At 53.7% G+C, this 25,931-nt stretch overlaps 7 protein-coding genes across 7 annotated transcripts; 2 read left to right on the top strand and 5 right to left on the bottom strand.

Moving 5' to 3' along the window:
- Positions 1 to 1,483: 1,483 nt before the first annotated feature.
- On the bottom strand, positions 1,484 to 3,357 carry ASPACDRAFT_28651 (MFS transporter; the record flags this gene model as incomplete). The annotated part of the gene is made up of 3 exons (XM_020199582.1): positions 1,484 to 2,176; positions 2,266 to 2,949; positions 3,025 to 3,357. The coding sequence occupies 3 exons, from the start codon at positions 3,355 to 3,357 to the stop codon at positions 1,484 to 1,486; spliced, it is 1,710 nt and encodes a 569-aa protein (XP_020056753.1).
- Positions 3,358 to 4,237: 880 nt separating this feature from the next.
- ASPACDRAFT_28191 (GMC family oxidoreductase) lies at positions 4,238 to 6,206 on the bottom strand (the record flags this gene model as incomplete). The annotated part of the gene is made up of 3 exons (XM_020199545.1): positions 4,238 to 4,446; positions 4,550 to 5,770; positions 5,864 to 6,206. The coding sequence occupies 3 exons, from the start codon at positions 6,204 to 6,206 to the stop codon at positions 4,238 to 4,240; spliced, it is 1,773 nt and encodes a 590-aa protein (XP_020056752.1).
- A 1,986-nt stretch (positions 6,207 to 8,192) lies between these two features.
- On the top strand, positions 8,193 to 9,147 carry ASPACDRAFT_1880755 (uncharacterized protein; the record flags this gene model as incomplete). The annotated part of the gene is made up of 4 exons (XM_020198214.1): positions 8,193 to 8,278; positions 8,359 to 8,444; positions 8,545 to 8,947; positions 9,046 to 9,147. The coding sequence occupies exons 1-4, from the start codon at positions 8,252 to 8,254 to the stop codon at positions 9,145 to 9,147; spliced, it is 618 nt and encodes a 205-aa protein (XP_020056751.1). The 5' UTR covers positions 8,193 to 8,251.
- A 1,489-nt stretch (positions 9,148 to 10,636) lies between these two features.
- Positions 10,637 to 13,267, top strand: ASPACDRAFT_118657 (uncharacterized protein). The gene is made up of 7 exons (XM_020196189.1): positions 10,637 to 10,997; positions 11,049 to 11,381; positions 11,441 to 11,746; positions 11,800 to 12,105; positions 12,178 to 12,543; positions 12,624 to 12,876; positions 12,978 to 13,267. Exons 1-6 carry the CDS (start codon positions 10,755 to 10,757, stop codon positions 12,771 to 12,773), a joined length of 1,704 nt encoding a protein of 567 aa, XP_020056750.1. The 5' UTR covers positions 10,637 to 10,754; the 3' UTR covers positions 12,774 to 12,876; positions 12,978 to 13,267.
- A 151-nt stretch (positions 13,268 to 13,418) lies between these two features.
- On the bottom strand, positions 13,419 to 15,149 carry ASPACDRAFT_1900533 (C2H2-type zinc finger protein). The gene is made up of 2 exons (XM_020198757.1): positions 14,476 to 15,149; positions 13,419 to 14,387 (listed from the first exon to the last, which is right to left on the bottom strand). Exons 1-2 carry the CDS (start codon positions 15,023 to 15,025, stop codon positions 13,732 to 13,734), a joined length of 1,206 nt encoding a protein of 401 aa, XP_020056749.1. The 5' UTR covers positions 15,026 to 15,149; the 3' UTR covers positions 13,419 to 13,731.
- A 972-nt stretch (positions 15,150 to 16,121) lies between these two features.
- Positions 16,122 to 18,425, bottom strand: ASPACDRAFT_118652 (uncharacterized protein). The gene is made up of 2 exons (XM_020196188.1): positions 17,857 to 18,425; positions 16,122 to 17,764 (listed from the first exon to the last, which is right to left on the bottom strand). The coding sequence occupies exons 1-2, from the start codon at positions 18,191 to 18,193 to the stop codon at positions 16,287 to 16,289; spliced, it is 1,815 nt and encodes a 604-aa protein (XP_020056748.1). The 5' UTR covers positions 18,194 to 18,425; the 3' UTR covers positions 16,122 to 16,286.
- Positions 18,426 to 20,110: 1,685 nt separating this feature from the next.
- On the bottom strand, positions 20,111 to 20,950 carry ASPACDRAFT_42993 (C2H2-type zinc finger protein; the record flags this gene model as incomplete). Its single annotated transcript, XM_020201189.1, has 1 exon — positions 20,111 to 20,950. One exon carries the CDS (start codon positions 20,948 to 20,950, stop codon positions 20,111 to 20,113), a length of 840 nt encoding a protein of 279 aa, XP_020056747.1.
- Between the last annotated feature and the right edge of the window lie 4,981 nt (positions 20,951 to 25,931).

Here is a 25,931-nt window from a genome sequence, read left to right as displayed (position 1 = left end):
CAGCTATCAAGTTACTCACCTTGCACTCGGGCGTCTCGGCAACCGCAAGCGATCAGCCTTGACTGCGGCGCTAGTGCATCGGGGTAATTAACAACGGGAATTATCAAGCGTCCGCAACTGCCGAAACGAAGCGCCACGGGGGGGATCCCCACTTCAGCCTTGGAAGACTTCGGCGCTAACTTGGCGTACAGACATAGTATGAGGATGATCACTCCGTCTCCGTTTCCGACCTGGACCCTGCAGTCTTAGACTGAAACAAGCGTCCTCATTTTGAATGGTCTGAGGCTGGTTCGCCAATAACCACCCCCCTTCCCAACGGAGTTCGAGCTTCTGCACCTGAGGTTCCCCGCAAAAAGAGTCGCAGAAGCTGGGCACTTCTGCCAGAATTCCCCCCGGAGAATGACCTGTTCAAGGGTCCTTGCGAAGACCTGCTAGCTACCCTGTTGGACTTGGCATGCCATTGAATTGGAGAGCCTCGAGGTTGCAGTTCTTCATTTTATCCACTTGAGCCATCAGAGGTAGGTGTCCACCCTACCTACGTAGCTACATAGCCGGAGTCTATGTGACTGTGACATTCTGAAGATCATCGCCAAGCGACGAAATGTTCAAATCGAGATCGGCAGAGGCTTTTTTCGTCGTTCCTTATATTCTCATGAGGGGGTGGATTGAGACCGAGAACTCGCCACCAGTAGTGCCTCACCCCTGTATTCATTTCTATGGTTTGAATACTGATGACACCTGCAAGAGGTGGAAGATGCTTAGATTCTGACTACGTCGGGCTATCTGGGAGGAACTAGCTAAGACCACTCGGGTGGGCTGTAAGCGAGCAGCCTGGCAAGACCGCAGGGCCACCGTCAAATACTCCTTGTTATAAACTTGGTGCCCTACTACCAGGATGTTGAGGGGGATCCAAAGGATATTCCTATCACTGTTAGGTGGGCATGGATGTAGTTGATTTGGCTCACAACGATCTATTATTCCTGCACCCAAAGAATTGTCAATTTGTTTGGGGTTATTTCTGGGACTAAGAAAAGAAGCCATAATCCCTGGAGTGATTTGGTCGTTCTCGCCCAACTGCCTTGGTCTCAGTTGGTAGGAATACCATAGTCATGATGATCGCTGGTATGTTGCGCAGTGGCTGATGCAGTATGCAAGTACCCCGCAAGCCTAGCCACGCCCCGGTTACTTGTGCTTCATGGCCTCAACAACCACCGTTGACTAACCAAGGCGGTGCCCTCTGATTATACATTGGAGCAGAAAAAGGGCAAAGGTATCCTGTTGATTCCAACTCCCAAATGCTCTTTTGCTTCTCTAGGTCTCTTGTACCCACCCGTCCACCCAGTAGAAGAATTGTAGGACGGCCCTTCCGGCGACAGAGATGTACTGTCGCGAACAAGAGAGCAATGAGTATTATGTCAACAGGACCGATAGGTAGACCCACCACCCCAACCTCCCAACTCACCTGCCCTCAAAAGCAAGGACTTCAAATATCATGCCTCGCAAACCGACTCGCCAACCTCAACCGCCTCCCAAACTTGAGCAGCACAAACGGATATGGCACAAACAACACAGCCAAACACCCGAGCAGCGTACACGCCCATCCGATCCCCAGGTTGCGGAACATGGCCGTCGCGAACAGCGGAAACGCCGCCCCGAAGCTCGACCGCATAAAGTCGTTCCCCGCCAGCACCGAGGCCGCATACTTGGGGTAGGCGTGCGCCTCGTACGTGAAGATGCTATTGAAAATCAGACAGCCGCCTATCGAGAACAGCCCGGACGCGAGGATCGGTACGATCCAGTGCACACTCGCGAAATTCCCGGTCCAGCCGAACCAGAACAGGGAGATGGCCAGACAGACGGCGCCGACGCAGGCGGACGGGAGCTGCGCTTCCGGGGGCAGGTTGCCGTTGCGGTCGAGGTAGCGGACCTGGTAGTGGGCTTTCCAGTAGAAGTAGCCCGGGATGGCGAGGCAGATTGTGCCGACTAGAATGCCTAGGAAGGCGAGGCCGTTTTGGCCGGCGTTGAAACCGTGGAGATCTTCAAAAATGATGGGGAAGGCTTCGAACCAGATGTAGAGGATTCCGTAGATTAAAGAGATGTAGAGGTTGAGGAGGAAGACGATGGGCTCGAGGAAGCTGAGTTGGAAGGGGCGGATTAGGGCTTCGAAGAGGAGGTCCTGTTCCCGCCATTAGAGATTGCTTTGGGGTGATGCGTAACGGTCTGATTCGACTTGTCTTTTGATTCAGAGGGAGGGGATAGGCTCACCTTCTTGCTCACACTCCGCAACTCCAGCTCCGACTCAGACACACAATCCGTATTCCCGGTGATTTTGCGCACGCGCGCCGCCCGCCGCGAGAGGATATTGGGCGCGTACGTCTCCGGCAGGGCCACGAACAGCACCACCAACGTAAACCCGGACACCCACAGCAGCGGCCAGATCGTCCAGGTCCACCCCTTCGCGGCGGCCGCAAACCCGCCCACCAACGGCCCCAGCACGGGCGCCGAGATGGCGAAGCACCCCCACACGGCGATCATGTAGTCGCGGGCCCGCGGGCTCCAGATATCGCCCATGGAGGCGCCGCCCGTGGCGAGCGCGGGCGAGCCGAAGAACCCCGTCAGAAACCGGAAGGCCAGGAACATGCCCAGGTTGCGGGCGTAGATGACCCCGAAGTTGAAGAAGACGAAGACCACCAGCGTCAGCACGTAGGTGGGGCTGCGGCCCACGGCGGGGAGCTCGGACAGTGGGGACAGCAGCATCGGGCCCACCCCGTACCCCAGCACGAAGAGCGTCAGCCCCAGCGTCGCTGCCACGCTGCTGATCCCGAAGTGCTGCGCCGCCGAGGGGATTCCCGGCGAGTAGATGGCGGAGCCGATGTAGATGGCGAAGGTGAGGAGCCAGATCTGCGAGCTGACCAGGAGTTTCTTGGGGATGCTCCAGTTTTGGGGGTTCTGTTCGTGTCAGTCAGTCAGTGAGTGATTGACTAGATTCAACGGTGAGATACTGATGTATGAAGGCATCCATACCTCGGGGTCATCGGGCGCCCAGGTGATGATAGTCGGACTACCGCGCTGTGCCGAAGAGGGTAATGCAGTGGCGGAGGTGGCAGTGGACGTCCTTCTCCCCACGCGGGAGGCCTGCGACATAACCGTGTACAACCCATAGGCTTCGAGGTCTTCTTCATAGCTATCGTAGTCCGAACCTGATGGTCCGGATTGCTCGGGTTTGGCCTCCTCCGGGGCTTTGACGTATGTGGTCCAGATGGAAGGGTCTTCTTCCTCGGGGAAGCGCAGGAGTCGGCCGCCGCTGAACAGACGCACCAGCTTGCCAAACCCGGTATCGCGGATCGTTTCAATCATGGCAACTCTTCGTCCAGTCACTTAAGATATTGATCCTGTGCCTGTGGATTTGGGATCAAATGGTCGACTCCCGTGTTATAAAGTCCCGTTGAGGTTCGTGACTATATCCGTATAGCCGGGCGTAAATCCGCATGACGTTGCCGAAACTCACGCTCCGGGGGCGCACCAGTGATTGTATCCGTCGGATGGGCGGTCGTGCCATCAATGCATCAGAGCGGCGGTATCTGGACCCTGTTTAAAGCTTTTTTGACTTTTGATCTGGATTATCAAGCTCGGTTCGGGCGGATTTATCTCTCACCGGTGAGGTTGAGCTAAATAAGTCCTGGCCACCAAGTTAGTCAGATTCTGTCCTGGGAGTACTCGGGATGAATAAATTCCGTCTAGATTGTCGAGATGAAGAATTGATATAATCAAGATCTACCTATGCATGTTCTTTTGTATAAGGAGCATTTGTATTCGTCAAGGCGAAGTGTGATTTTAATCATCGGTGTAGCGATCTCAGAGAGCACCATTGACAGGCTAGCAATCTAGAATCTTCATCCACCCTACCAGAAAGATTGAGATAGCACATGGAGTCGCACGAGAAGAATGTTTTAATACTTCTAGAAACGTAGGAGATAAAGGAATAAGTCCAGTGAATCTATCTCTCTATCTATCTATCTATCTATCTACTAGTATCTATGCTACACTGTTCTCTTCCAGGAGGGTCAGAGCCAACCTCCCCTCTATCTATTTACACATTTTTCCGATCCTTCGAATTGTATCGTTGACAAGCCAGACCACACAAACTGGAAATGCAAGATGCTTCACGGAACTTGCCGTTCCGCGTGCTGCGAAACAATCTGACGATCTAGTTCGCGCACTGATGCACGGTCTCAGTCTAGTAGCTTGCCCTGATGATATCCGAAGCCTTCTCAGCAACCGCATACAGAGTGCTGGTCAAGTGGCCGCAGAGCTGGAAGGGCAGGATGGAGGCATCGACCACGCGGAGGTTCCGGGTGCCGTAGACCTTGAGCTCGGGGCTGACGACGCCGCCCTTCTCGCGGGGCAGCATGCTGTTCGTGCCGACGGGGTGGTAGTTGGTGCGGTCTGGTGGTCGGTGAGGTTAGCAAGCATTCTACAGAATATTTTCATCACTCTACAAAAGGGAGAGTGGGAGAGGGGAAGGTTGACAGCGGCAGGAAAAGCTTACAGGTCGACTCAATCCACTTGGTCCACGTAGCGCTGGATGCATTGGCTGGAAGCATCGCGAGGCCCGGGGAGACCTCCTCGCCCACCAGCCCGCTCAGCGGGGCGGTCCCCAGCGCCTTGCGGATGTACTGCGCCACCGTGATCTGTGCCTCGGCGTCCTGGGCGAACATGAAGTAGTTGGGGTTGATGGCAGGGAGGTCGGAGGCGTTGGCGGACTGGATGTGGACACTGCCGCGGGAGAACGGGAGCAGGGGCCAGTACTCGATGGCAAAGGACTGCCCGCTGGGGGCAAATACGACCTCCGTGTAGGGCACCTGCTCCTCGAAGATCAGATCGTACTGGCGCTCGAAAGCCTCCAGGAGATTGGCGGCCTGGACGGCCCCGTTCGAGGCGTTGGCGACGGTCTGCGCGTAGCTGGCGAGCTGGGACTTGACGTAGGTAGCCAGCGCCGTGGCGTTATCCTCGCCGTACAGCTGGTTGACCGATGGCAAGACTGAGAAGGTGGCCAGGCCGGTCAGGGTGTCGACGCCGTCCCAGGTGAGGGCGTTGTTGGTCTGGTCCTGCAGGTTCTCGCCAACCGTGGTCAGGTTGACCTTGACGGGGATGTTGTGCTTGCTGAGGAGGGTCGGGTTGCCCACGCCCGACAGCTCTAGAATGGCGGGCGAGCGCAGCGCACCGGCCGACAGGATGACCTCCTTGTCTGCGTAGATCGCCTGCGTGCCGTACTCGTTGGTGACCTCGACTCCCACGGCCACAGCCTCCTCGCTTTGGGTGGTGTTGGCCCAGATGACCTTGTTCGCGCGCGTGTTGGAGATGATCTTCAAGTTCGAGCGGGCTTCATAGGGCCAGTAGTAGGCGCGGGCTGCGTCTTCGCGAACGTTCATCTCCCGGTCCAGGGTGTCAGGGTGGACGGTGAATCCGACCATCTGGCCCCCCTCCGAGTCTGGGTTGTACTCAACGCCCAGTTTCCCAAAGGTCTGCTCCAGAACGGGAAAGACGCTGCTGTTGGTCATGGATTTGGGCCAACCGACCTTCAGAGGGCCGTGCAGGCCATGATAGCTGGCATTGTAATTGGCTCCGTGGGCAATCTGGTCCTTGGTGGGCACTTGGAAGGCCTCCGATTTCTTGTAGTACTGCAACAGTGTCTCCCAGTTCCAACCTTCGTTTCCGAACGTCTCCCAGAGATTGATCTGCACGTCCTGGGCTCGGGTATAGGACATTCCTGCGTGAGGGAGCTGGTCAGTACACAGCATTTTTTTTTGTTTTTTTTCTTTCTGACTTGTGTTTGCGTTGGAAGGAAAGAAGACAAGCCTACCATTGATAGTGCTGGTACCACCCAGAGCCTTTCCAGCACGGATCGTCTGCTTCAGACCCCCTGCGTAGGTCTGGTTCTCAGTTTGGTAGGCCCAGTCAACCTGCGTGCCGAATGCGGTGCTGTAGCCCATAACATTCGACACGTTGAAGTTGTTCAACGCGGACTCGCCGGCCTCGATGACTGCCACCGTGACATTTCTCATCTCCGAGAGGCGGTTGGCCACCACCAAGCCGCTGGTGCCTCCACCGACAATGATGAAATCATAGTGAGCGGGCGAGCCAGTATGGGACTTGGCCGCCGCGCCTAGCGAGAAGGCCGCAAGAGCAAGAGAGGGAAGAAGCATCCTGGCGGTGAATTGAAGTGATGATAGACACACACCATGATCAGACGTCAAGATCCGTCTCTTATACATAAAACCCCGGTCCCGACCACGTGCCTAACATTCATGAGGGACCTTATCAAACTCATCTGCAGGCACCAGGCACCGCCTCCGAAATGCCATTCTTCACGCTTGGTAAGACTGACCACTTGCTTAATCAAGCCTTAACAATCTCAACCGCGCGGGACGCCCCGTATAAGAGTGGATCCTAGACATGATACTCAGCCAATCTGAAGTCTCCGGCCGTCATTGCTCATCCATACAGATTGATTTACGAATCCCTTAGTCAAAGATTAATCACTCAGGGTCTCCGGGCCAAGACGAGACACCGGTATAATTCCGCACGGCATGCCGATTTGTCAGGCCACGTTTATTGTGAGTGCATCGGCATTCCGAAAAGCGAGGTTTCAGAGAGCACAGCGCTAGTTGCAAAAACCAAATAAATTAGTCAGGGGATCCTAGAATGTTCTACACTACATTAGTGTGGATGTGCGGGATAATAGATCATTCAGCATACATAACAAATTCACAACAGTCAGAAATCTGGTCTGGTGAATTCACTTTTCCGGGTACATGCAGTTGTTCTCTAATACCTGCCTTCTCCAAAAAGAGAAGGAATAGATAACAAACAGACGAAGGCGGACCAAACCACGTTACTTCAAGTCATGTTTTGTCGATTTAAGTACAGTTCTTGCTCCTTGGTACAGTAGACCGCGTCTACTGTCGTTGTAAGGGGGGGTGGGGGGGGGGAAACATGCAAGTGGAAGGACAAGCTCCCTACTATATTATTTAGGCCTTTTCTAGACTCTCGTATCGCAGCGCCCGAGCAAAATAGTACGCGTATCTTTGTCTATGCTTCTCACAAGTCTCATTGGTTCATATATTCTTGATTACGGGATGGTATCTGTTAGTTATCGCATCAAGCCTAGTTTGCTATGTGTATAGCCCACGAGCCAGAAAGTGCTACAATCATACATACCTGTCTGCTATATTTACAAGTATGCAGTTGCTGACTGAATTATTCATGTCTTAGTTGTATATTGTATAAATGAGTGCAGGGGAAGGTAAGACACGCTCATGCTATCTAGGCGTGGGCATGGCGGCAAGTTGCCATCAAATAGTATCAAGCCAAGCAGATCTCAACCTTCTTATGCTACAATGATTAGAAGATTCATCTCATGAATTGAAACATAAATCTAAGTAACAACATATGTAGGGTTTGGCCATCCACCCTCGAAGCAATTGCGGCAGCACGGATCAGCTGACCTATACTACGGCGATGGCAGTGAATGTTTTTTGTCTAGAACTTCCATTCTACCACCCTTTCCTTTTTCTTTTTCTTTTTCTAATTTTTTTTTCTTTTTTTCCCCTTCTTGTTCTCTTCTCATATTCCTTGCTCACCCCCGTGATCAAAGGTTGTTGCTCAATTGTGCGATGGTGGTATGATTCCCGCGGTAAATCCGCAATCCACGGAACCAGCCCTCCAATGCAACCTGCACGACCCTTGGTTCACCAGTTCGGCAGATATTCACGTCATGGAGATCTTCTGCAGCATCATAGATGTAGCTTAATTCAGCCTAATTATGGCTCAGCCCTTAGCCCCAGACAGAAGACCGTGACGTCCTCGAAAGGACGTATTTCCAAGTTCTGTGGTCCGTTCTCGACTGCGGACCCTCCCGATGCTGCAACGAGGGCCCTCACGCACACAATTTGAACCAGACTCTGGACCAGTGACTTGGAACCAAGCATTGAATTTCCAGAAAGGTCAACTTGGAGCGCCCTGGGGCAGGAGTGCGGAGTGCAGTACACGTAAACCATCCACAACCCCGCCATGCGATGCATGACATGATATCACTACTCACCACTATATATACACTTACATGGACGGAAGCCCCCAGGAGTTAGAACATCCATACTTGTTTGTGAATTGATTCCCACCTTTACTTTATTCTCGATTTTAGCCCACGTTGATTACCCCAATCCTTTCTTACAGAGATAAGCTCTTCACCATGGCGCCCCGAATTGCCATCGTCTATGTATGGTCCTCTTCCTTGCTCACCAATGGCTTCTCCCAATCAACCACACCTCAACTAATCACTGTATATGATAATTCTAGTACTCGATGTACGGCCACATCGAAAAACTAGCCCAAGCCGAGCTCAAGGGCATCCAATCCGCAGGCGGCACCGCCGATCTATACCAGTAAGCATGCCCATACCACCCCAAACACCACACCCACGAGACCCTTTCCTCATGCCCCATGCCCCCATGCCTCCACCCCCAACCCTAACACCTGCTCCAGAATCAAAGAAACCCTCCCCGACGAGGTCCTGGCCAAAATGCACGCACCGCCCAAATCCACCTCCGTCCCGGTCATCGAAAAACCCGAACAACTCCTCGACTACGACGCCGCCCTCTTCGGCATCCCCACGCGCTACGGCAACTTCCCCGCGCAGTTCAAGGCCTTCTGGGACCGCACCGGCAGCATCTGGGCCACCGGCGGGTTCTACGGCAAGTACGCGGGCCTCTTCGTCTCGACGGGCACCCTGGGCGGCGGCCAGGAGTCGACCGCCATCGCCGCCATGAGTACCCTCACTCACCACGGGTTCCTGTACGTGCCGCTGGGCTACAAGACGGCGTTCCCGCTGCTGGCGAATCTGGAGGAGATCCATGGCGGGTCGGCGTGGGGGGCGGGGACTTTTGCGGTTTGTCTTTCCTTCCTGATTGCTCGGTTGGGTTTGCGAGGGAGTGGTAAGGGGTTTGGATGATTGTGTGCTGATTCTTTTTTTCGACGGAAATCTAGGGCGCGGATGGGTCCCGCCAACCGACGGCGCTGGAGCTTCAGATTGCCGAGACGCAGGGGAAGTCGTTCTACGAGCATCTCTCCCGCGTGAATTTCGCGTGACTACATGATAGTTCGACCAAAGCGGAGACCCCTGCCCCTGCTGGGGGGCAGCAGCGCGATACGGTGAAGGCGACGCAGCCGGAGAGGGCTGTGCAGCAGGGGGTTGGTGGTGGTGGTGGTGGTGGAAGTGCTCAGCCTGCTCAGCCAGCAAAGAAAGAGGGTCCATGCGGGTTGCCCTCCAAGTGTACTATGATTTGATTGCTTAATTTATGGTCTGGTCGTAGCTAATGTAGGGGAAGGTTTGTGACTTGCGTGAGTTGCTTTATATAGTTTATACATTTATAGGTGTCGTAATCTTGATAATCCATAACATACCCCAAAAGAAAAGGCCCTCGACAAGGTCTTTACGTCTTTGAGAGCTGGAGTAGTCTAGGCTACCACCATACTTGACGGATGGAACAACTCCGTCTTCCTTATAATCGCAATCTTTGCCAGACTATAATCCTTTAGCTAATTCTTATCAGTCTCCTGATGCAATCCACACTGCAGGGTAACGAGAGAAGATCAGGTTTCTCTATAGGTCTGTTTGTAGAGTCTGCTAGAGCCTTACTGTCTAGAGGTCGATTGACTTGAGGGGTTCTCCTCTCCGGCTAGGCAAGATACCATTGGGCATATACCATATTATGAGAGCATTCATCCCGGGAGCTGGCCTTAGACACTACCATATGCGATAAGATCTCTGCGCGGACGATCTTCATTGTGAGGTGCTTTCTAGAAACGATTGGACTGGTGTCTATGGTGCTGTCGGCCGTCCTCCTGCCGCAGAACATATCGAACGACTACCAGGGTTCCTGCGGTGCTGGCGATGTGGAAAGCCACGGTATACTCGTTCATCATCGGCGCTTTTTGCAGGTGAGAGGGTCGACGATGCTGTAGTGTATCATGCTGGCGATGTTGATTCGGGCGCTGGAGACCTGGGGTTTGCTTGTATGCCGAAGCTGGGGTATCATCTGGCGTTGTACTTCGGGATGTGATTGCAGACGGTTGAAGGTATGTCATGAGGTCAGTTGCAAGAGGAGACTGTGGTTCAATATGGTGGCGCATGCGAACCTTCTGGACGAGCTATATCTAGCAAGCAACGCATCAGACATGTTTCTGCCTTCCAGCCAAGTCAGCCTAGGTGCTCACTCACGATAAATAGTTCTCGTCATGTACTCTTGACAGTATCTTGAAGAAAACACCAGAGCACAAGTAAAGTCGACTTCGATAGGTCATCTATCGTCCTCTAGGCTTCAGTTTCCCGCCCTGCAGGTCTAATTCATGGCCCATATCAGCTAAAAGACCTTTCTCTGATACACTGTAGAAGAGAGTGCAAACAACGCGTGGCCTGATATCAGAATCCGACATCATTCACTGTAAAATTCGCTTAACGTGCCAAATCCGGCCGGTAATCTCTTCATCACATTCACTGATTCCCTAGATCCTCACGGACTGGGCTATAAATATGACCTCTATCACCACCGATCCCCCTCCTTCTTTCTTCCTCACCACCCTCTCTCTCTTTCATCCTCATCCCTCCTCTTCTCGTCTCTCCTTCATCATCCCCATCGATCATCGATCCTCTCTTTCGATCCTTTCCATCTGATATACTCAGTCTTTCCTTCACGATGCTCTCCTTCAAATTCATACTCCTACTCTTCTTTGGTCTGTTTATGCAGACTGTCCTGGCCACCTCTTATGGTCCTGTTTCCGATGTTGTTACTCTTCGTGACGACGATAACGCGTCCCAGGCCCCTGGAAATGGATTTGTCACGGCTGTTTCTGACTTTGGTGATGATACCTCTGGCAACGGTCTCCATGAGATGACTACTGGTACCTCTTCTGTCGATACGCTCCCGAACCGCAAGCCTGTATGTCTCTTGCCTTTGACAGCACACCGATATCAAGCTAACATAGACCAGAAGGGCTGCTGGGGCATGTGCTCCCCCTCGGACATGTGTCTCTGCAGGAACAAGAGCGTCCGGGTGTATTGCTACTGTGAAACCCCCGGCAAGAAGTGCAGCTGTGGGCGTGACGCGCTGGCTTCCAGGGACGTGATCGAGGTTGATGCAACGGATACTGTCGTTGATGAGGGTACAGTTACTGATGCCGGTGTTGGTGGTGCTGATATCTCTGATGCTGTCCCCTCTGATGCTGTCCCTTTTGATGCTGTCCCCTCTGACGACCCTACCTCCGAAGACATCGACTCATCCGACGAAGACACCTCACCCATCAGCATCCTCTCGAACAAAGGCGTAAGCCTCCTCCCCCTCCTACATCCCCATAACGAAGACACAAGCTAACACACCGCCAGAAACAACAATGCCACGGCAAGTGCACCAAGTGCCTCGGCAACTGCAAGGACAAGTTCCAGTGCCTGTGCAAGGGACGCGATGTCGTCGCCCGTTGTGGATGCGAGAGACTCGGGGAGAAGTGCCAGTGCAAGGGGCCGTGGCGTGCGGTCCGAGGCGTCACCTCTGTCAACAGCACTACGGCCGATGAATTGGAGAGTGCTACACCTTCTGTGGATGTAGCTGCAGACGATCTCGACGGTGCAGCAATCCCAGTCCCCGGTGTTTCTCTCATCAGCGACAGCGAGCTCATGGAGTCCAAACCTACAGTCAGTCTTCACCCTGACCCATAAGATTGTGCTACTAATGCGAGTGAGTGCAGACCTGCCACGGCGTGATGTGCTCCAAGGACGGCAAATGCCACTGCAAGCATGGGCCCTATAACATCGTCTGCCCCTGCCACCGACTCGGTGCTCCCTGCTACTGCAAGAACTGGCGCCGCGATGATGATGATGATGATGTTTCTGGCAGTGTCGACGCGGCTGTTGCAGAGACCGTCGATACCACCTCCCCTGCGACTCCTGTGGCTGATGACAACACCCCCACCCCTGAGGACGAAGATACAGAAGCGTCCTCGCAACCTGGTTTTTCGCACGCCGTGAACGATGAATTCTCCACCCTGCAGCGCGTAAGTCAGGATCCAAGACACCAAATCGTCCACCACCACACACAGTCAGATACTAACCAACCCCCCAAACAGACCTGCTACGGCACCTGCAGCCGCAAACACAAATGCAACTGCCGCGGCAAGACCTGTCGCTGCCAGATCCCCGGCGAGAGCTGCAAATGCGTCTTTCCCTTCCTGCCCCCGAGGGAGCTTGAATCCATCCCCACATTCCCCGGTGATGAGGCCGAGGCGGAGGTAGATGATACGGTCATCACCTCTCCTGCCCCCATCGAAGACATCGCTACCTCGTCTGCAGAGGACACGGTCATCCCCTCCAACATCAACGAAATCACCCCCCAAGAAGACAAACCCCTGAACCCCGAGGAAGACGCCACCGATACCGAAACCGCAACCTCCCCCATCGAAACTGAAAACTCTCCGCTCCTCGCGCGTGGCGAGGTAAGCAGCCCCCCAGCCCTACCCTCTAATCCCCCCCTTCCCAGTCCACACCCATCACTAACGCGATAATCACGAAACAGCCATGCTGGGGCGTCTGCGACAAATACCGACACTGCTACTGCGGCCACATCCGCACCAACTGCAACTGCTCCAAGCGCGGCCACCGGTGCTACTGCGCCTCGGGCCCCAACGATCTGCCGCCTGGGATGGGGTCGGGGGTTACTTACTGATTCCATCCATCACAGAAAAACACTTGGACTGGAGAGGGGTTTGGGTCCGGTTTGCGCTTGGACTTGGACTTGGTCACGCTTTAACCTTACACACTTGGTGCTAGTAAGTTAGAGATGCATTGGTCTGGGTTGCGGCGTACTGTTCGACTTTCAGAATGATGCTAACCGTTAGTGTACTTGCCCTCTGGGGCGTAGGGCTTACAGTTCCCTCGATCGTCAGATGAAGATTCAAGATTCCTTGGTGTTTCTGCGTTTTGGCCTCGATACGATATGGATGATATTTTGGCGGAGTGGGACAGTGTTGACTTGGGTGTCTGGACCAAATCTGAGTGTTGTTGATGAGGTTGGAACTGGGCTGCACTGTACCTGGACATGCAGTAGGTGATATTTGCTATTCTATTCTTGGCTTGGACTTTTGTTCTATGTCAAATGATGATATGATAGGGGATTTACCTGAATTGAAAGTTTCTGATGCTTTGCATCGCATGACCGAGTGCAATCATACGAAACAGCGTCGTGTGTGCGGAGGCAGACCTTGATTCTTCTGCAGTTTCTGCTTCGCTGGGGCATGAGGGTTTACATTATGTTTGTCTGCTTCTAGCCGGATAGTCGTTAAGGATGGTCATCATCTAGGTGATTGGAAACTGCAGGAAGAAGTAGGGTGCTCGTGTCAGAGGTAGATGATTGTAAATTGCCATGACTACTTTCAACTAGTCATGATGATCGATTGTAGCGCCAAAACTCCCCCCTTCCCATACCATACAGTACACGAGCGATGAAGAAGTCGAAGCCGAGAAAAAGAAACCAAGGGGATATTTTGGACAAACCCGCAAACATTCAACAGAAAAAAAGGAAGCCCGCAATTCGAGACTCTGAATCCGCCTGCACGCAGCAGATAACAACCTCTGGTCAGACCAAAGGACGAAAGAGGAATCGTCGAGATTCCAAGGGAGATGCATCACGACGGAACAGCCTCCGAATCATCCTTGACCTCCACCTCCACCCCCTCCGTCGACTCCAGCGGCTCCGGCTGCACCTCCCCCTCCGCCGCCGGCGGATCCAGCTCCATCCCCGCCAGCAGCGCCCCTTCCTGGCCGGCTATCGTGCGGAACAGGCCCAGCTCCGCCTCGACCAGATCATCGAAGATCGCCTCCTTCTCCAACCAGGCCTCCTTGCGCTTGCCCAGGATCGTCTCTCCGGCCGCCCGCAGCTGATCGCCTTCCTTGCGCGCCCAGTGGATCTGCCGCAGCAGCAGCCGGTACAGCTGGGGCCCCTCGAGCAGCAGCTCGTGCACGTCGAACCCCTTCTCCGAGCCCACGGGCGGCACGGACAGATCCTCCTCCGTCTCCTCGGTCGCGCTCTCGCCGTAGTCGCCGAACGGCTCGGCCCCCTTGGGCTGCGAGAGCTTCAGCTTGATGCGCTGCACCTTGCCCGCCGGCGTCCCCGTCGGGGTCGGCGCGGCTGAGGAGGAGGCGGCGGCCGCGACCGCGGCCGCCGCGGCGAGGGTGGTGTGGTGTTTGGGGACGGGGTCCGACGGGCGGAGGGCCTCGGTTTCGTGGACGGTGCGCATGTGTTTGGCGAGGGCGTCGGAGCGGGTGAAACTGCGGTCGCATTCTATTACGTCGGTCAATTAGTACCAATGCCATTCAGAAGGGGGAACCTAGGGGGTTCCTCTGCGGAAAAGAATGGATCAAGGACGAACCAGGCAAGGCGCAGTAGAACGGCTTCTCGCGGGTGTGGCTCCGCATGTGGGCGCGCAACGCATAGCCACTGGCGTGCGTCTGCCCCTTCCGACTGCAGTCGGCCCACTCGCACGAGTACTTCTTCTGCCGGCTGCCGACGTGCTCGTCGTGGATGTGCTTGACCAGCCCGTCCATGTTGCCCAAATCGCCGGCGTCGCACCCGTCCCAGCGGCACACGGTCACCTGGTCGTTGGCCTGCCCGCTGTAGTCGTCGTCGATGCTGCCGCCGATCAGCGCGTACGTGCCGGGCGAGTTGGGGATCTCGCCCGAGGTGTCGGAGGAGATGGAGGTCGAAGGCGAGGGCGGCGGGAGGTCGTCTGGGAAGGTGGTCGAGACCGGGGTGGCGCGGTCCCAGGAGGTGACGCCGCCGGTGCGACGGCGTTTTGAGGGGGGCATGTTGGAGTTGGTGACGGAGCCGGAGGGGGAGAAGGGTTGCTTGAGGTCGTCGCGGTCCGACATGTCCTCGTCGGAGGCGATTGAGGAGAGGGGGGAGCCCGGTGATTCTGTCATTGTGACAGATGGAGGGTGGAGGAGTGGAAGTCAGGTGATGTTTCAAGTGATGACTTTGGCGACAGGGATAGAAGTGAATGCAGGTGATGGTGGTGGTGGTGGTGGTGGTGGTGGTGAATAGATTATGGATGTTGTTTGGGAGACGGAGAGCAAGAGGGCGCGGACGGAGGCCGGAGATTATGCGATCGCATCTCGAGTATACCAGTTTGGTAGGGCACGTGACCGGCCATCGGCGGAGGAACAAAACCTGGCCACTGCCTTCATTTCTCCTCCTCTTTTCTTTCTTCCGTCTTGCTCGGTGAACTGCGCAGACGCAGTGCAATTTCAAGAGATTCGAATAATCTCTTACGTCCAACTCACCTCTATTCCGAACTAACAAGAAGTGTAAGTCTGGCTGTTCATCCTCCCTGCCACCACACCACCACACCATCACCACACAACACAATAACACAACAACCCCGATATGATGAGCAAACATGAAGAATTCTGCAATTCGGACAGTCTCCTAATTCACTGTGAGATTGGATGTTGACTCTTCTACACTTGATCTGATCTATCGATTCATTGCTTTTCGCTATTCAAGCCCCCAAGCTCCGTCAACACGAAGCTGACAAGCCGCTTATCCAGGTATCAAACAACAAATATCAAACATATCTCATCCAAGCCATAATACCATTATTCATGCAATCTCAAACTTCATCCCAGTCCATGTGTAACCATCGTAATCAGCATCACCCCCGGTATCCCCCGCCAGATTCCGCCATCCCCGCCAGATTCTCAGGATGACCTAGCTGACGTGCTCCGGGTAGCGTGTGAAGTACCCGGGGGAGGAAGGTAGAGCAGGTTATTCTCCAAGCTGTTGTAGAGACAAGCTCCTCTTCCAGTATCACTCTACACAAGACACAATAATCTTACTAGCTGTGGCTCGAGCCAGCTCACTTCTGGTAATATAATAAATAATCCCGAACAAGCAATGTCAAAACAATCATCAATGGTAGAGCAGATTGCCCCCAAGATCCCATCATCAATCCGTCATCAGTAGGGCCGCACGCATCACAAAGCCACGCATCAAAAAAAGACCCCCAAACCACGGAACCACAGCACCCAGAAGTAAAATACATCAGTCCAAGACGGACACGTCTCGAGAATTCATCAAGTCATAAGTTCATCATCATATCATCGCACCACACACATCCTACGCACAGCACCATCCAACGGGGCTGACCCCCTTTGTATCAGGTCTTCCTCCTTCCACAGGCAATCAAGCATACTGCGCCATGGGCACCCGCCCCGACCGCCCCGCCGACCGGGACCGAAGGCTCGGGGTGGATCCATACTCGGATGGATGGTGCTCCTCGATCTCATCCGGGTACATGGTCCGCGATTGGTGATGGTCATATCCTGTGTGGCTTTGCGCGCGCTGATGGCGCCGTTCGCGTTTCTGCTCGCACTCCTCACGCAACTTGTGGCGCTCCTTCCGGAGCTCAGCCGCATGTTTCCATTCTTCCGCGGCGCCTTTGATACCCCAGGCGGCGATGCCCACGCTGGCCACATCGCCGAGATTGGCCTTGAGGCGCCGACGGCGCGCTTCCTCCGGGGTGATCTCGCCCTCACGGAGCTGCTCGGCTCGTTTCTTGTGTTTTTCCATGTTTTCATAGAGCTCATGGGCGGCGTGGATCGTGGCCACGGTCGCCAGGCCGGTCTTGACCAGCGTCTTGCGCGTTAGTTTCTTCTGGCGCTTCTCCTCATCGGTACTGCTTCCTAAGTCAGAGTCACAATCCTCGGTGCTGTTGGAGTTGGAGCGGGGCTCATCCGGGGCACGGGTACGGCTATAGCCAGCTTCGTCGGCGTGAACAATTGGTCGACTCACATCTCTTGAATGCCGGGAGCGCCGCGGACTTCGGTGACGGCGATACTCATAGTCGCTATAGTCGTCGGGGTAATCATCGCGACGGGACGAGCGGCGGCCATCTCGGTCCCGGCTGTCCCGGCTGTCCCGGCGGTGGTCCTTCTCGCTCAGACCCAGCGCCTCCATCCCCTTGTGGATGTAGTCCGAGACACTCTTGCTCCGCGGTCTCGGACGACGGTCCTCGTAGCTGTCCTGCGAGAGAGACCGGCCCCGACTCCGGTCCCGGGGACGGGACCTGGAGCGGAACCGATCGTATGCTTCCTTGCCGATCGCAGCCAAGGCGCCTGTGGCAGCGAGATTCTTCACGCCACTGTTGCTCTGGGAGCGGCCATGGTGCCGGCCGCGGGATCGGGAGCGGGATCGGGACCCGTTCAGGAAGTGGTTTGCGGCGAGCCCGGCCAGGGTCGATTCTACGACATGACGCTTCGAGTGCTTCTTGGGATCGCGGTCCACCAGGCCATCCGTGCCCCCGGCCGCGATGGCAGCGGTCAAGATCCGCTTCCCCTTGGCGCCAGTCCACTCCCCGGGGTCCTTGCGGACGCGGAATGCCTCGATGGCTCCGGCGGTCAGAGCGGCCCGCATCGCCTGTGCGATGCGTTGCTCGCTTTTCTCGCGCCGATGGCGACTCCGCGAGCGAGTCGGAGACGGTGAGTAGGAGTAGGATTTGCGGTCGCGGGCCTGCGAGCGGCCACGCTCCCGATGTCTCGAGCCCGACGAAGCAAGCGATCCCAACCCCAGCGCCCCCAGGGCTTGCTCGGAGATGGACTTTCGTCGGCGCGGTGGGGGCGAGCGGCTATCGGAGGGGGACCGGGAGTATCGACCCCTGTCATCTAGGTAAGGTCAGCACGTTGGTTGACTGGGGACTTCATTCTATCTCGTCCAACATAATTGGTGTGAGAGAACATCTGGTGGATATACGTACGTCGATCGTCATGGCGTCTGGAGCGGCGATGTGAGTGTCGATAGTAGTCCGAGCCGTCGTCGTAAGGGTCGCGTGGGTTCACGGAGTGGGAACGGCGCACACTTTCGTGGACGGTGGACGCGCGGGTGGGTTTTCCCTGCGGGGGAATGCCGTAGCCGTACTCGTAGCCATAATCGGCGGGGGGATAGTCGCGGTGGACGGCCTCGAAGGACTCGACACTGCCATCCCGATGATGACGCACAACATCGGTTTGATGGCGAGAGGGGGGATAATAGTAGTCAGGGTTATAGCCAGCAGAAGGGCGAGAGGAATATTGGCGCCCGTCGTAGTAGGCCATGGTCACACGGTCACAGAGTCACAGACTGGCGAAGCGCGGTTGGTTGGATGTTTCGGTGGAGGGGTTCAAGATGAGCGATGGTTAACCTAAGCCATGCAGACAACGGTGAGTTGATGGTTGACGGATGGATGGGATGACAGTGATGGGGTGATATAAGGAGGAGGACGAGATGGGAGATGATGATAAAAGAGAGAAATGAGAGAGTGGAAGAAAAGAAAGAGGTGATGATGGGATGAAAAGGAAAGTCAGTTGGTATTGGTGGTACTACTAGTTTCAGGCCAATTCAGGCACTTACAGGCACTTACAGGCACTTCATTGGATCTCCCGATCTGGCAGTGGCGACCGGCACGGCTGGCTGGCTTGCATTCAATTCACCAAAAGAATCCCCTCTCCCTCAGTGACGTCGTAGTCCAGTCTACCCCTCAGTGACTTGTGCAAAGGCTAGAACATTCACCACTTGCTCGGGTACCATCGAGGTACCTGTTGTTTTCTCCCTCTTGTTGAGGAGTGTTGTCATTGTCACCGCAATGAGTCTCCCATTGTTTGTTTCTGCCCATCTCGGCCGCAGGAGGAGGGTCCATCAGAACAGTACGAGTAACTGTCCCTCAGTCAGTCAGTCGGGCAACCCTTCCTCCACTATTGTGAAACAAATCCCCCCGGTGGGGGATGGGGCTCGGCTATTGGTGAGGCGAGAGCATTCATTCCATTATCCCCCATGATGAAAGGCGTGTCACCATCCATCCAGCCGAGTCTTCTTGTCCTTCGGCTCAGACGCTCTCCGTGAGCAAAACATCCCAGCTAAACTGACATCATCGTCGTCGGCCTGAGTCAGTCAAAGTCTACCCAAACTACCACCATCATCCTGGTCAAGAATGAGGTCGATGGGCAAGCATCCACGTGGAGCCAACCTATAGCCGGAAAGAAGTATAGAAGAAGTATTGAAGTATAGAAAAGTCAGGGATGAAGTAGAGATAGAAGTGGTCCCTTCCCGGTGGCTGTTCCAGACTTGCCCTCCTTGTGTTTTGCTCCCCGGCTTTTCCGTCCCCGCCCGTTCCGTGGTTCGAATCCCCTTACTGAGGATTGCATACGGCAGACACCATACTTACATACTACACACCACATGAAATTTAATTATGCGGATACTAGAAGAGAACATCTAACATAATTATATGAATAAAACACAGTGATCATATCATTGTAGATCTTCAAAAGGATATCATCGCATTCGGAAACTCCATCTTGACAGGCGGTCATGCAGTAGTGACCCCGTCAATTCCTCGTAGCCCTCACACATAGTAAATAAAAAGAAAAAACGTATTGTACAGTACAAAACACATTCACTTCCCTTTTTTTCGGCGGATCCCTTCCCCCGGGTAGAAACTCCGGATAAGCAAGAAACAAATCAAAGACAGATGAGGTATTCATGGCAGACAGGAGAACAGAATCAAACACGCTTGAGAACACCCATGCAAACCAACATAAGAATAGGTCGCATATGCAAAGTGAATTATCACAAATGGGGACATGAACAAGAAGACAATGGAAGAAGTGAAATCAAGGCAAGCAATGCATCGAGAAAAAATGGAAGGGAATGAATGCAGGCGGCTCTCCGTGCCGTCTATACACAATCGAACAGATGAACAGAAGAACGATGGGGGATCAGGCCCCAAATCGTCCAAAGAAATGGACCAAAGTCTATCTTGCAATCGAATACGTCCAGCTCGGACGATGCACAAAATGGGAAACTCCCATACTGAAGGCGTATGCTCCAGGGGACCGCACAGCGGTGACCCTCAGCGCTAGTCAATCCCTCACATCGAGGTCGATTGACCATGGATGAGGGAGATCGTCGGGAAGGAGAAGGAGAAGGGGAAAGGGAATAAGGTAAAGAACCAGAAGAAAGTCTCAGTTCTCTCATCATACTCGTGGTGGCATGGCATCGTAAGAGGATTTTTCCCGCTGGGCCTGGCTGGTCGACCGCTGGTGGGCGTAGGTGGAAGAAGCGGTGCTTCTCCGGGTCGACCAGCTGCTGCTCCCATCGCTGTCCCGATCGGTGGCAATCCCCGCGGGCATCTCTTCAGAATGGGTCCGGTGCGTCCGGATATGCTGCTTCATGTTGTCCTTGCGGGTGAACGCCTTGTTGCAGATGGGGCAGTGGACGCTCTTCTCTCCGGTGTGCTTCTTGCCGTGGCGGGCGGCATGACCCGAGGTGGTAAAGGTTGCGGTGCAGCCATGGCTGGCGGCAAAAGGACAAGGGTACTTGTTCTTCCGAACCCCCGATTTTGCAGCCATGCTTTCCTTGGTCGTGCTCCCGATCGAAGGCTGCGGGGACGGAGGCTCGACCACCGAGCTCCCACTGATCCGCTTCTCTGCCATGGGCCGGTAGCCATGAGGTTCTTGCCGACTAAGGTGATAATGCGATCGAACGCTGGCGCCGCTGCTCATGTAGTCGTAGGAACAGTCGGAAGAACCGGGAGACGTGGGTTGCGTGGGTTCAGACACGGGTTCGTAAGGATGGCGCGCCAAGGCGGGGGATACTGATGGGGAGTTCGTGTAGGCATGGTGGTGGTGGTGATGGTGGTAGCGGAAATCAGGGGTTAACGTCCTTGTCGTCGTCGTTGGTTGAGGCTCATAGTGGTAAGAGGAATATGAAGAGCTGGAGTTTTGTCGAGAGATCCCCGGCGCAGACCGCACAGTAAAGGCCGGGTTGTCGTCGTTGTTCAAGATCGACACAAAGCTTGCTTGACAACTAGCCATCTTGTCGACAAGATACAATCGATCTGTTCGAGTCATGATTAGTTCCGAGTTCAGTTCCTCTTTCATCAGTCGCTTTGTCGTTCTTATCTAAGCTATCTATCTGTGCATCGGAGTTCCGGCTTCCGTCGACCATGTATCTCCGCGAGTCGTCCAACAGACCAACAACCCTCTGCAGAGAGAACCAAAACTCAAAGAAATGAATGAAAAACATACGAAGAAAGCGAGTTCAGGAAACTAAGAGATCCAAAGTACGTACCCAGTTAGTAAGGAGAATGTTTGCCTTGTCGGAATCAGTTCGTGTAACAACGAGGACCCCCTCGATCTGTAGGAAAGACCCCTGGAGAGCGCTAGGATGGAAGATGCAATGCACCCAGTTAGCTTGTTGCTGGGTCTTCCGTCTTTTGTCGGATAGGAGAAATTTCGCTGTAAGCGATAATTCCCCACGGATGTGACTGAGACAACAAGACAAGCACCCGATGTCGATCACTTCGAGGGCTGTCGATGCGCGGGGTCCACCGGCTGCTGGAGGAGTAGGGCAAATAAAACAGTGATTGCGATTCAGCCCAGTCGGTTTGGCAGGGCTCGGAGATAATCCCAACAGGCACGGAGAATGACGGAATGACACTCGAGACACACACACACACACACAGACACACACACACACGCACACACACAAACAAATTGCACGGCGATCAAGGCGGTTGGTGTTCTGTCTGTGAGCTGACCGTGGTTGTGGTATGTAGATACAGGAGGCGATAAGAGCGGTTAGATGAGGATCGGCCGAAAGTGGGAAAGCTGCAGAGCAATGAAGGATAGACAAGGCCTGAGGTGTCGCAGGAAGAGAGGGAGAGGGAGAGGAGTAGGATTCGGAAGGAAGGTAGTATGGGAGTTGAGGTTTAGTGTGAGTCGGTGATATATCAAAATTGGAAATTATGGAAAGGATATCGAATGAGACGGGCAGACCAAGAATATTAAAAGGTGAGAGAGCGAGAAGGGGTGAGAGGAGAAGTGGAGGGTGGGCACAAGAGGTGACGAACGGTCGAACCAGCGACTTTTCGTCTTTTCGTCGCAGTAAAAGAAGCATCTTGAAACCCGTCCAGGGTCTCTCCAGAAGCTCTGGCCATGTCCAGAGTCCGTCAGTTGAGTTAACTCACTAGTGGACTAGTTCATAGTGGGTGGGAAATGGATTAATGGATAATGGATTCATGGATAATGTCCACGACGCTAGTTCGTCGGGGTGGAGTACAAAATAGGCATCATCATTTATGGTAACTGTTATGGGAGAAAAAAAAAAGATAATAAAATCAAAAACCAAAATTACTGAAAGAGAAGACAGGAAAAAAAGAACGGAAAGAAAAAAAAAAAAAAAAAATACCTCGGTTGGTTCGTTAGGTGAGCCAGAGAGCCAGACAAGAGAGAAACGGACTCTTGGGAAGACCCTAACTGGAGAACAGCCACAGGGTCTATGCCAATAGAGTCCTCCCGCTTCTTGAGCCGACCAGATTAGATGGGGTTTAATTTCCCATTTGTCTCTCCTTGTCTTTCTATGCTGCCTCCGTGGTCCGTACTCAGTACGAGCACAAAAGAATAATCAGGTCTCAGCCCGGATATGCAAGATTCCATCCATCCATGAATGAATCTCATTCCTTTCCTTTCCTTCTGGTTTTCTCTACTCTTTGCCCCTCTGATAACGCCGAAGTGCATAACCAGTTCGGCAGTAGTTCTACCCGCTATCCGCACCACCAACCCCTTAGTCATTTAGTCAGTCAGGCGGTAATCTTCCAACCATACCCCAAGAAAAAGGTTTCAATCCAATCTTCTCAACAGCCACGCGGATTGAACCAGTCGAAGTGGGTGTGAGGTGTGGCTCGGCTCCTGTCATCGTAATGATACTGGTAATAATAGTAAGAAGTAAAACATCAGGAACGGGGCTTGTCTTCCCCATTTCTGCTGCATTGGGATCTTGTAACGACTAGGGAAGACTACTCAAGCTTAGCTCCGAGGTGACCTCGTCATCCAGAGGGGGAGTCCGTCAGCTAAAAAAGGGCCGATAGCCCCCTTTCAGGGCCCAATAGCCCCTCTTCTTCCCACCGAGGCTTGGATCTAAACTACCTAGATCCCTGGCTGGTACGTGTCCCTGTCGTCAGCTAAATGGGCGGGAGGTGAGAACGCAGTGGTAACTGGTAAGCGCATTGTTCCCGCACTGTCTCAGCCATCGTGTCGGTCGACTGTACCGATTGTACAGTGCTATCGAGTACAGATGTAGTGCAGAATACTAAAGGGAAGACGGCTGTATGTCTACCGATAATCTGTGAGTGTGTGTAGAACTCAATTGCTGAGCTAAAGACGACAATCAGACGCAAGAATGAATAACGAATGGATGTCTCGGCCGCTGTTGTCAGTTCAGGTTATCGGCACTAAGACCAACCAGATGCAAGCATAAACTTTTCCAGGGTTCCCGAGTAATGCATGGTATTGATTGGTATTTGGTATCGATCGTCTTCCGAGTGGCAACCACAACCACACCTGCTGCTTGTCAAGATCAATCCCGATGATTAAGCAGCCAGCCGGTGGTCAACCCGTTGCCTTGCTGTCCTTCCCTGTTGCCCTAGCCTGCCACCCTCAACGAGCACTTTCTCTCCGAGAATGAGGTATGGGGTGTATAGACTAAGAGCAAACGTGTTTACACAATCATTGAAAATCCGCGCAAATAGCCACACAGTGCCCTGCTCATGTTTCTAACCGGGAGCAAATGCCGTAGATCGTTGCCTTCCGTGGCCAAATGTCAATCGCTCCGTCCTCCGTCCTTCTCCTGCTCCTCCTCACCCCCTGGTCACCATCCCCAGAAGGAGGCTTACGGACAAGCTTTTAGCCACGCTGTACTGGAATCTGATGGGACGAAATGAGTGGATTTGGACTGGGCATCTGACGCTAGTCACGACACTTAGCATCACGTCCAGTGCCTTGATTGGTGACAATGGGGCAGATCAATCTGGATCAAACCCTCAAACTGTTCTTTCCCAACCCCGAGTACGTCGGAGAGGGGGAAAGAGAAAAAATTCAACAAGCGCTTACGACGAATCCTGATACTTTTTTCTTTCTCCGAGAGCACACGGTGTCAAAGTACCAGAGATCTGAGCTGATTTTCTTCACCTCCGGGATCGTCTCAAATGTCCCTTTGTGGTACTCTTCTCCGATCCCCCGATCGGAGGTCGGAGGTTAAACCTTGTGATGAAACTCTCGGACGAGTGAACTCTATGGGAGGGTGTTTGAAACTCGGTTGGCTGTCCGCATGATGTGGAGAGAGAGAAAGAGGGAGACTGAGAACTTCGAAAGAGAGGTTCAATCTGTTTGGTTCTCTGGTTCTCAGAAGAACGGGTTTAATCAGTACGCGTATCAACAGATAGCGCAGACAACCTTAGCCCCATCCGTATCCTAAATTTCCCTTTCCCTTTCCATCTTTTCCCAAGCTCCAAAGAAATTATCCCGACATTCTGGAAAAGCGCCCCACCCAGAACCGGAAATAGCTTCGATTTCAATAGTAGCGGCGGCGAGGCACACAGTTTCTGTCGGGACTTTTTCTTTCTGTCTACCAGTAATAGCCCCAGTGGACCAGTCAGCGCTTACTGTGAGCTTTTGTGATCATCACAAAAACGACAAAGGTTTTTAGACCCCCCCCAGCTTGCTGACTCCTGCTAGTGAGCAGATGACAGCGCCCAACGGCTGTAAAGCATGCATATATCCCTCTCAGGTCATTTGACTGTTGTGTCTCAACCAACATCCCTATAATGCATTCACTATGGGAAAATGACTTCATGACAAGTAATGTCTTTCCATCTCGGGTGCCGGATTGCCTGATCGACCCTGTCAGTCAAGAAGGGAATCATGTACAGTAACCACAGTAGGCACCAATCAACCCACGAACAATCCACGGGCCCCCCTCCCCTCTTGCAAATCTCCCTCGCAAAACGAAATCTCCATCGAAGTGTTCCATAACGCTAAAAATGCTAAACCGAGCTTGGCTTCCTGGCTAAACACGAACTTTGGTCAATCATGGTTAATCCATGCATACGTGTACTCTGGCTAACGTCGCCGGAGCCCCATCCGGCCGGGGCTCCGACGCGCCATGCGCTGGCCCCCTCTTCCCCAATCACAATCAGCTGCTGCACCACTTGTGTCTGTTTTCTTGTATTCGCCAGGTAGACTAGTAGATGTAGGTAAAATCTCAAGAGAGTATCAACGAGTGTAGCTGGAAACGCACCGCCCAATAGCGCATCTATGTTATATACCATACACGCTACTCGTGCTTGTTCTAAGCTGGCAGATATGCTCGGCCCCTTGGACCCTGAATCCCAACTAGCACTGGTAGTACGTAGTGTTGGTAGTGGTTGATCGTCTCAGCCCTCGCCTGCGTCCTCCATCTGTATGATCTACTACGTAGTTCATCCAGAAGCAAGCAAGACTAAGGAACTGTGGAAACCCCTCTCGGTTCTTGATCCATCAGACGCGTCAGAGAATCGGATATAACGTCAGGAAAGAGTAGTCCGCCCCTCTCTCTTGCCCTTCGCTAACTTCCCCCGAGCCCCGACTAATCTCCTCGCCAGGGCCCTGGAGAACCACCATTGGCCAGATCCAAGGGGATTCAAGAATGTTGATGCCTAGGGACTCGAATCGGTTGACAATTGACATTGGTGCTGTGCACAATCGGGGAGACAGGTGACGCAAAACGGCCACCCTCACGGTTTAATGAACATCCGCTTGTGGGTAGAGCGAGCACAGTGCATGTACAGTACACATATGTACGAGTTGTTGTACTCCGTAAAAACTTGACACTCTGGCTTCCGAGATACGCCTTTCCAATCTTTATCCGGGGCAAAACTTCGGAGTAAGTCAATGTGTGGTACTGTACGGAGGAGGACCCAGTGGCCATCCATGATTCCCTTGAATCGAAGATCTTAGTCATCGGGATGTCATCTCATAG

Source organism: Aspergillus aculeatus (genome assembly GCF_001890905.1).
Source record: "Aspergillus aculeatus ATCC 16872 unplaced genomic scaffold ASPACscaffold_7, whole genome shotgun sequence".
Lineage (NCBI taxonomy): Eukaryota > Fungi > Ascomycota > Eurotiomycetes > Eurotiales > Aspergillaceae > Aspergillus > Aspergillus aculeatus.
The sequence above is the reverse complement of the archived record's forward strand: the minus strand, read 5'-3'. Positions and strand labels throughout refer to the sequence as shown.

What these genes read in the sequence shown, in the direction of transcription:
- ASPACDRAFT_118652 (XM_020196188.1), bottom strand. Translation starts at nt 18,193, where the DNA reads ATGGCCTACTACGACGGGCGCCAATATTCCTCTCGCCCTTCTGCTGGC. An exon ending in CAGACGCCATGACGATCGAC is followed by an intron (nt 17,765 to 17,856) that starts GTACGTATATCC and finishes GACCTTACCTAG; the next exon opens with ATGACAGGGGTCGATACTCC.
- ASPACDRAFT_1900533 (XM_020198757.1), bottom strand. Translation starts at nt 15,025, where the DNA reads ATGACAGAATCACCGGGCTCCCCCCTCTCCTCAATCGCCTCCGACGAG. An exon ending in GTTCTACTGCGCCTTGCCTG is followed by an intron (nt 14,388 to 14,475) that starts GTTCGTCCTTGA and finishes CCGACGTAATAG; the next exon opens with AATGCGACCGCAGTTTCACC.
- ASPACDRAFT_118657 (XM_020196189.1), top strand. Translation starts at nt 10,755, where the DNA reads ATGCTCTCCTTCAAATTCATACTCCTACTCTTCTTTGGTCTGTTTATG. An exon ending in GCATCCTCTCGAACAAAGGC is followed by an intron (nt 11,382 to 11,440) that starts GTAAGCCTCCTC and finishes ACACACCGCCAG; the next exon opens with AAACAACAATGCCACGGCAA. An exon ending in TCATGGAGTCCAAACCTACA is followed by an intron (nt 11,747 to 11,799) that starts GTCAGTCTTCAC and finishes GAGTGAGTGCAG; the next exon opens with ACCTGCCACGGCGTGATGTG.